Source organism: Enoplosus armatus, chromosome 15 (assembly GCF_043641665.1).
Source record: "Enoplosus armatus isolate fEnoArm2 chromosome 15, fEnoArm2.hap1, whole genome shotgun sequence".
Classification (NCBI taxonomy): Eukaryota; Metazoa; Chordata; class Actinopteri; order Centrarchiformes; family Enoplosidae; genus Enoplosus; species Enoplosus armatus.
The window spans coordinates 20,722,021-20,731,670 of record NC_092194.1 but is presented as its reverse complement, the minus strand read 5'-3'; the positions used below and the strand labels follow the sequence as shown (position 1 = coordinate 20,731,670).

Sequence of the window (9,650 nt, the reverse complement as noted above, 5' to 3'; positions counted from 1 at the left end):
CGCGTCGGCCCACTCATCAGCTAAGGCATTAATAAATATTGATCCGATCAACCTCACCTGAACTCCGTAATACTGATAACGATGATTGATCTCACGCTACCTGATAGTTGGATGCTTGTTTTTAAGTACGTGTCACAGTTGAGAGACACAGTGTGAATAGTGTCGAGACAGAGTCGGCTATGAGGAAGTCACATGCTGTTAAGTACTTCAGTGTTATGAATGCAAAGTGCAAATTAAAGGATAATGCGTTTTGTTTGGCTTTTCTTTTTGCTAAATTACATCTCAACAAAACCTCAGAGGGGACGCAGTGAATCTGACGAGTGCTTCACAGTCAACGCCGATTTGGTGTTTCGCAGGACAAAAAGACGTCCATCTTAAAACCAAGTTCAGTTTAAAAAGTGACGCCTTCTGACCTGCAAATCAACAAACCCGTGCTTACTGGAACATTTCCTCCCATTGATTTTGCAGCATTATCTGCACCACACAGGTAAATATACTTGTATCCCTCGTCCTCCCAGTGCGTCCTCCCAGTTCAGTCCAGTTGGGATGCACACGTGTCCCATGTACTCCTGATGGGGGGGGGGCTCATTCCTCTCGGTGTCGCAGCTCCCCTCTTGTGTCCCTGGTCGTAAACATTTGATACACTACTCAAAGTTGTCCGTACTAGCTGGGGATGATAATCCAGGGAAGCCCGCTGCTAGAATCCATCGTCGTAATCTCCATCACAGCCATAATCTGGAGGGGGGGGGGGGGGGGGGATTAGATACACAGTTTACTCACTGAAGAAAGGTGTTGGTGTTGAATTATAATCTGAGGTTGGTAACAACCAGAAAAGTAAACTTTCTGAGAACAAAATGAGTCCGTGCAGCCGAGTACCGGAAAAGTCTTGTTTAGTTCCACACTTCCTTATTTAATCTTAACTTTACACTATTTTTGCTGCCGTTTATAAACGTCATATTCTTGAAGAATATAGTTCTAGTGGGTCTCTTCGATCGGTTGGAAGCGATCAGCTGATAGTAGCCTGAGTCAGCACTAAACCGGGTTCTGCATGTGGCTACTGAACACAGACGGAACCAACATACTGGTGGATGTTCAATGAGCCTCACTTTGAATCGCCTGTTTTTGAAATAAACATGCCTTGCTTTAACATTGTTTGTCCAACTGTTCCACTCAGCCAGGTAAGGTCAGACACCAGCAGGTAAACAGTACAATAAAACGTTGGCATTACTGAAAAGACACTCGGCAGCAGTGAGCCTGCGACTGAAAGGTCACCAGCTTCACTCAAACGCCGCCTGAGAAAAGTGAGCGAGAGACGCTGAAAGAGCCTAAAACTCTGGTTTTTAATTGACGTTTCTCAGAGGGACCGAGAGGAACTGCAGGCGTCGCTGAAGAAAAGTTAACAGTTCCAGTTTCCATGGAGACGCTCCGATGTGCGACGTCATGGCGAGCAGCAACAGGTCAAACTAGTGAAATCTCCGCAGGAGGAACAGTGAGACCAACTGACTGACCGTCCGTCAGTCAGTCCGTCCGTCCCGCTCAACTGTCCCCGAGTCCCTACCAGCTCCAGAGGTGCTGCTCTGAGGCTGACCCTGACCTTTGACCTCACTGTGGAGGGGGCAAAGAGTAGAAACAAAGAGTTTCCCTACAGGAATCAATTAAGTAGCTCAGGACTTTTTATGGCGGCAGAGTCGGGGACCTGAAAGTTTAACAGCCAGAGACGTAAAGAAGAAATGTAATCTTATAGAGGGCTCATTAAAACGAAGCAGGAGTCCGCGACCCGGAGCGGCTCATTCATTAAAGAAGTCATTCGAACTATTTCACAGTCCAGACACTCAGAGACGTGACGAAGGTGTCTGTCCGCTAAATGCAAACGTTCAAATCAACTCGTTTCAACTGGAGTTTCATTTTTCTCCTGATTCTGATCCATTAATAATCTAAAAACATATTCACCAACCAACCTGCCAAATATTTGGGTTCTAAAGTTTTTATGATGATTACTTTTTATTATGCGCTCACGTTCCCTTGTGTTGTCTCGTGTTGTTGTTCAGACAAAACAAGCAATGTGAAGACTAGGAAACATGTAATCACTCACAATTAGCAGCCCTGACTGACAGATTTCTAGAAGATTCACGAGTGAAGCTGATCTGTTGAAGCAGGCTGACGTGTCCCTGAGCCTCAAAGAGTAAAACCTTTTGAAAATCTTTGGTATCAAATATGAAAGTTCAACAGTTACGATCAGCATTTGTATTGTAGGAATATATATATATATGTTTGTTGTCTAAAGGTTCCACAATAATCTGCAGCTCCAGTCGGTAGAAAATCTACAGTGTTATTTGGGAATCATTGGAATAATGTTTTGCCCGATTGTTAAAGTAATTATACGAGTGACGGGTAGAAACCTGGAAACCCAAACTGACATCAACACCGGGTGTGTTTAAACTGACCGTTGCCGCCCAACATCTCCATGGCGCTGACACAAGTCTCCTCTTCCTCGTCATCTTCCTCTTCGGCAGCTGCTTCATCGTAGAGGACCGGCCCGCTCTCCACCAACACTCCGCTGGCGGGGGCTCCCGCCGCCACCGGCAGGGGGTTGGAATTGGCAATCTGAGCAAACAGGAAATATTGTTGGTGGCGAGCAGACGTGTGTTGCTCAGTATTTTTAATATTTTCCTCTGCGTGACATACGAGGCTCCCCGGGGAAATCTAAGCTAGATCAGATCTCATATGCCCCACTTCCTTTAAAATGATAGAAAATAATAAACAGTAGTATGGTAGTGATGGGGTGAGGTGGGAGGCAGAGGTAGAAGGGACATATTTCATCTGCCGCAGCATCATCGCATGCGACTAAAGACGGCGGAGCGTGACCACAGCCTTTATTATCTCCCATCGTTATCTGATTTAGATTCTTCTCTGCATCGTACAACAGGGTCACAACGTAACCAGAGCCTCGGGACCGAACTGCCCTTCAGAGTTCACGAAAAGCCTGTGAAATTAAAACTGAAGGGGGGGCGAGCGTGGGGCAGAAATGTAATTAGAGTGCCTTTTTTTTTTTTTTACATTTCAGCCCGTTCACATTGTCTTAGATGAGCTGTCAAACGTTCACGCACGAATGCAACCGCAGGTGATTCCAGTCTTTCCAGTTGCATGCTGGGAGACAACAATGGAGCCGGTTCTGATCAGAAAACAAGCCGCCTGAAACGGGAGGAAACGTTGGCAGCAGGTCGGACAAACAGCTGGTTTAATACAAAGTCAGACAGAGAGGGGAGCACTTTGCAGCCGTGGAAACAACAATAAAACAATGTCAAAGGCAGAGATTCAGAGTTAACGTGGAAGCATCACGCTCCATTTCATATTTTAGTACATTCCTTCCCACTAAAGGACCACAGTTCCACCAAATAAATGGCCACTTAAACAGACAAAAATAGTTTTCCATCAGTATCGTGGACGATTCCAAATACTACGATACCCATGAGCCTTAGTCGCTGTTGCTACGGAGACGAAGCCAGTGAGAAACACAAATCAAAGTTTATACTGGCCAGTTTCAGGAGCTGCAGCTGACTTTTCTCCTTAAAAAGGAAAATAGTGAAGTTTATTACAACTTGGGTATTATTTTCAGACAGGCTGTAGCTTAGGCCTGTAATGTTGGTGCACGCAACTACGGCAAGCACAGCGGGTCAGAGAGTAACCAGGAAGTGGGTCTGTAAACTGTGTATGGGTCGTGGTTTTTCTGTTCGGCTAACCTGGTCCAGTTTGTTTACCACCTGTCGGCTCGCCTTGTAGCGACGTCGAACCAAATCTCATCTCAGTTGTAATAAACTGTAGTTTTTAAGTAAAAGAAATTGATATTTTAACACAATTGTTCATCTCTTGCACTGATGATTCGACCGGGACTGTCCATCAAGACCATCAAGTCCATCAAGTCCAATAAGTCACCAGACACTGATTTAAAATGGAGGTTAAACTGCTGACTGGGTCTTTGCTTGAGATCCGGTTATACAACTATGACGGACACCTACCAGCCAATCAGAAATGACTATTTTACGCAGCCACGGTGTTACATGGTGTCTTATACCTCAGCTTAGTGATGAACTGTACAGATATCTAAAGGCAAACAACCTGCTACAGCAGGGAGGAACATTTCATTCTACCTGCCTTCAGAAACTAATAAAACATCTACGACCAGACACCTCTCTTCGGTTTGTTTTGTCTGATTCTTTGGGAAGAAACAAGTCCACACTTTCGCAGAGGGAACCCGTCATGTTCGGTTTTTCCGCAGCAGCTAAAAGGAAACCTGCATGTTATCACTTTCCTTTCAGCCGGGGCTAATTATAAAGCTGGAGGAGAAGCAGGTGGAGGGTCCACAGTGTGACGGAGAGATATTTCTGTTCTCCTCAGCAACAGCCTGTTGGAGTCCCTGCTGGGGCCTTCCTCCTCCTCCTCCTCCTCCTCCTGCCATCTCTCCCTCCAATTTGCCTTTCATTCCTTCCTCCTCCTTCCTTTCCTCCCACCTTTCTTTTATGTCATGTTTCCTCTATTTCGCCTCTCTTTTATTCCACCCACATCCTTCCTCACTTCATCCTTTTCTCCTTCCTTCGTTTCTTCACACATTCTCGTTTTGGCTCGTTGCTCCCCACTTTTCTTCCTGTTTTTCTGTCCTCAGATTTTGACATAAGCCCAACGATGATACAATGAAAAAATACAAACACCTACAGCGTAACGTCCACCACCAGTGCCGTCCTTCCCCTTTCCTCTCAGTGGATCCCTGCTGACTTTAACCTCACCTCATCACAGGAGCTGGACGCCTCATTAACCGCCGGTGAACACGGGCGTAACAATGCAGAAACATTGGAAAAATGATTAGAAAGAACACAGCGCAGCATAAACACAGTGCTCCGGACTAACTGGGGGGGTGAGAGCTGTTAAATGTGTCAGGATGAAGGACAGGCGAGATGTTTCTGCGTTGGTTTGAGCTTCACTGTTCGTATTTATACGGAGATAATGTTGCACTACAAACATCCTGTTGCGTGGCAGAAGCAGACACTCAAACTGTGGAGCGTTTAGTCTCAGCGCTTTAATGAGAGGACGGCTCGTTAGGAGTGAGAACGCAACTACAACCAACTACAGGAAACAAGCGCTCGGAGGTTTTTATGGGTGTGAGGATGTTGACATCTGATAGCCTCCAGTTACTCATGCGTGGGACAACTGGCGGAGCAAAGTCCGGATTAATGCTCATATAAGTGTTTTAAATGGCGACACAACCAGAAAGTATAAATTCTCGTCCCTGTTTTCTCCAATAAAACAGGACGTAGTAACAACAGCAGGATGGGAACCAGTTACAGTCCCAGAGGCTCTGACAGGCCTCTCAGGGTTCAGGTCTTACTGTCCCCAGAGTCGACACTAAACCCGGAGGAGCAGCGTTCAGTTTTTATGTAACAAACACCCAGAAAACTTGAAGTCTGCTCCAACTATATTAAGTTCATTTTTTATTCTACTGTTTAATCTCTCATTCTGTTTTACTTGGTTTTTAATCCTTTTAAATCCTATTTATGAGTCTCTTTTCATATTTCCCTGTAGTTCTTTTATGTCGCGTCTTAATGCCTTTATGTTCTGCTCTGTTATGTGAAGCACTTCGACTTGCCTTGTTGAAAGGTACAAATAAATCTGCCTTCTCTAAGAAATGCAATCCTGTGCGAATGGCAAGACCTTTCAGTCTGTGATAACTTTAATAGCTCTACTTCTGCTTGTTTGTTCTGATGTGAACAAAATAAGTCACTTTGTGGATTAGCACCTTTTGTGTGCGTTTGAAGACAGACAGTCTGTAAGAGCTCGTTAGGCCTCTCTAAAAGGTCCTCTTTATTTCGGGGTGAGCGAGGAGGTCGCTGCGTTTCTACAGGACTGAACACGCTGCACGTCATGTGGTTCACCGCTGGCCTGGCCTGACAGCTTCTCTGAGAACCCCACTTCAAATAGACTCAGCCATCAATTGCCAAGACTATTGCTTGCATAAGCAGACTATAGCTGCAACGCCAGAGCGACTGTCTGCAGTTCAAAGCCCCTCTCCCGTGACCTCATCACCCTTTTCAGATTTCTAAGCCTCTCTGAAAATCCCTCCACCGGCCCGACTCTCGGTCTAAATGTGGTTCAAGGGAGTAGAAGAAGAACAGCTGGGCCACTTTCCATTGGCAGAAATCAACTCGTTTCTCCTTCTGTCTTGTAAAGTGATCATTTCCCCCCTTGGCTTGTTTGAGAAATGTACAGACTAATTGCTGGGTCACTGACGAGGGTGAAGGAAATCAGTTTTCAGTTGAGCGGCCGACAGAAAGAGTTTGGCAAGCGACACCCGGAGCGCAAACATCTCTTTTCAATCTGCTCCCGTCGCTGCAATGAAATGGCAACATTACATAACAGGAGCCGCGAGCGAGGGGCGGGCTCAGCCAATGGCGACGGCCGTTTGCCTCCAGTTCCCAGGGGAGGTGAGGGGGTTGCTAAGTAACAAGCCTTGTTGACCCGGCCCCTCGTGGCAATGTTTTCTTCCTCCCCGAGCTCCTCCATTCAGAGCTGCCAACAGCAGATGATGGAGAGGGAGAAAAAAGACTGAGAGGAGGAGGAGGAGGAGGAGAGATGAGGGGATGGGAAGGAATGTGAAGAAGGAGAGGAAACATAAAAGGAGAATGACGGGAAAGAGGAGACAGCAGCAGAGCGAAGCGTTAAAGGGAAGAGATGAGGAGGAGAGAGATTTGGACGACCTGAAGGGAACCAAGCAGTGAAAGTGAAATGATGAAGAAAGAATAAAAAGAGATTTAGAAATTAAAAAGGAGAACAGCAGGAAGCAGCTGGAGGAGAAACAGTGAAGACAGGAGTCACTGGTTCTGGAAGTATTTCTTCCCCACTGTGAACTTTTTTATGGTTTCTCATGGCGCTCGCTGCATAATGTTTCCTCTCTGTCAATCAACAGAATTACAGGCGCTGTGATTGGGTGTTTCGTACTGAAATGGGAGTTGTAGTCAACTTCTTCTGTCCACAGGCTTGTAACTTTACGCTGTCGATGCCTGAAAAAACGAACAAGCTTTAACTTCCCAAACGCTCCCGAAATAACTCCTGCCGCTTCGCTTCTTTTACGGAGCGATGAAGAGGAGCGTGGACGAAGTGGTGAAACGAGAGAATTAATCATCAGAAACGAGACAGATTAGCAGTGGCGTGAAGCAGGAAGGGAAGAAAGGACAGTTAGGAATGTGTAAAGTGAGATATGAAGATGATGTAAAGCTACCTGTGATTGAATTTGGGTCCAATTTAAAATCAAATTAAGAAACAAAGTTGGGAAAACCGGCCTACTTCTCCCTGAAGACGGCTGGCGAACGCTGTGAAGCTATAAATGGGCAGAATGAGGACATCCGGAAATTAACTGTTCAAAGAGGTGAAGTCTAACTGGGTTGCGTAAAGCAGATAGGACTCGTATCGAACCACCAACTTTGTTCTGTGGATTCATCTAAAAGCCGGCGTTCGGCCAACAGAAGCCTCAGCATCGCTGCAGGGCACCAAAAAGGACTGCTAACATTTTTATGTTCAAGTTTAAGGTCGTATTTATTTTAAGACCCTGTCAGAGTTTTTTAGGAGCAGTGAACGCCCTGGAGGGAGGAAGAGGGAGGAAGAGGGAGGAGGAGGAGTAATAAGGGAAGGGCAAACAAAGACAGCGAGCTTCACCTCTCACACGGCCTCCGCTCTGCAGGAGATCTGAGCAATCAGCAATCAGCTTTTAATGGCCGACCTGAGTTACAGTCCGCCTCCAGGTGCCGTCTGTTACAGTCAGCTGCATCACGTGTTTTCAGATAGTTAAATCATAAGTCTGGTGATATTCTATATATTTCTTACTGTCAATGAATCAACCAAAACCAACAGTGAATGTTCCTTCATCACCGTGAACACCCCCACTGCAGTTTATCTCGACTCAGTCCCAAATACGCACTAGAGCACCAGGTGGATTAATCCGCCGCTGAAAATAGTCCCCAACAATTGCACTCTGTCCTCCTTAACGTTTGTTAGTGAGCAGCTTAAAACAATGAATCTATACATTCACATTTACATCTTCAGTAGGAACCAGTGAGCTCGCGGCTAAGAGCCTCAGAGTGAGGAGGTTGAAGGGTCCTGAGAGACACTTTTGCTCTTTTCATGGGATTTGTTGATTAAAAGAAAAGTGTGGAATAATCCCATCTTTATTCTTTTAGATTATGTCCTCATGTAAAGCATGTTTTCCAGCTAACATCGCCACTATTACAGGCTGCGATGATCCCCAAACTGTTTTCTGGCTAATCTAGTGTGCTGAATAATTGACAAAGTCAAGTATTTTCTCACATTGATGTAAAAATCCTGTAAATCCCATATTGCCATAAAGCAGCGCTCACTGATTTGCACCATTGCTCACAATGGTCTAATGCACACAGAGATATTAAAGGGAAAGATGCCACATTAAATGTCTCTGATCTCGTGAAATATGTCGTCAAAACCGTCCTGGAACTGTAGTCGATCATGTTTTAGTAGTAAGGCTGCTTGTTTTCTGCTCCCAGTTCATTTGTTGCTGCTCCTTTTTGTCGGTTGAATTTGTTCACACAGTAAAAACTGCCAAACCTCCAAACTTCCATATGAGACGAATCATTTGTTGGAAAATGTACCTTTTTTTTTTTTTTTTTTTTAAAGCTGCTTTGAAAATACTGTTTGTACTGTAGTGTGTGTGTGTGTGTGTGTAGATAAGACTCCGTAACAGTGAGCGAATAACTGAGTGACTGTTTCAGAGAGCAAAGGGGGGGGGGGGGGGGGGGCTTATCTGTCTGAGTGATTGACTGGGTGACTGAGTATTCGTGCACGTTTGTGTGTGCACGTCTGTTAAGTGCAGGAGGGCGACGGAGACGAAGAGCAGATGTGGTGAAGACGACCGGCGGCTCACCTGCTCCACAGCCAGCTTCTTGTTGGGCTGTCCGCTGATGAACGGCTGCAGCCTGCAACACAAACCACAACACAGTCCTCAGCTTCACGGTTTGTGTTTCACTTTTATTTCATTATTCACACGTCTTGCCTACATTTCACTTTCACATTTGGGTTTGACGCGTAAAGGAACACTTTGCATCGCGGGTTAAAAGCTGCTACAGGAAGACCTGCAGGATACTGAAGTGACAGAAGCCCAGAGGCTACTGCCTTTTTCAACATGTCTAAACTGCTCCGGCTGCTACTTCCTGTCTTCTAGGTGGAGCGGTGATGATAAATGTGAATGGGTGAGTTTGTGAGCAGGTTGCAAGCCATTACCATGATGAACTTCACATGAAAAAAAAAACACTTCACAATTCAACAAACAGGCTCTGCACCTTTAAAGTTCCAAATATTCCATTCGTCACTGGAAATATATAAATGCTACAAGGGACACACGTTTTCCATCATCTACGGGTGGGAAATACCACTTTTATCATGTAGGAGAGAGCCATGTGTCATGGTATCAATAGACTACTTACTGAATAGTTTGCCATTCAGCATTTCTTTTTGTTATTCTCCATCAATGACTCAATCAAACGCATGTTAAAACAGACAGTTTTGAAGGTAATCATTCTCAGTTAACTTCTTCATGCATGCACACAGGAAAACACCAAGAAGAGTCTTCATAACGT

The 9,650-nt window shown here is 45.3% G+C and overlaps 1 protein-coding gene across 1 annotated transcript in view; it reads right to left on the bottom strand.

Annotated features, from left to right (window-relative positions):
• Nucleotides 1–609: 609 nt before the first annotated feature.
• Nucleotides 610–9,650, bottom strand: part of LOC139297655 (transcription factor IIIB 90 kDa subunit-like) — an 89,381-nt gene continuing 80,340 nt past the window's right edge. The window contains exons 16-18 of the mRNA XM_070920417.1: nucleotides 8,939–8,990; nucleotides 2,445–2,604; nucleotides 610–735 (exon numbers count right to left, since the gene is read on the bottom strand). Coding sequence (XP_070776518.1) covers nucleotides 698–735; nucleotides 2,445–2,604; nucleotides 8,939–8,990 — 250 coding nt within the window. The 3' untranslated portion in view covers nucleotides 610–697. The remainder of the gene's footprint in view (nucleotides 736–2,444; nucleotides 2,605–8,938; nucleotides 8,991–9,650) is intronic.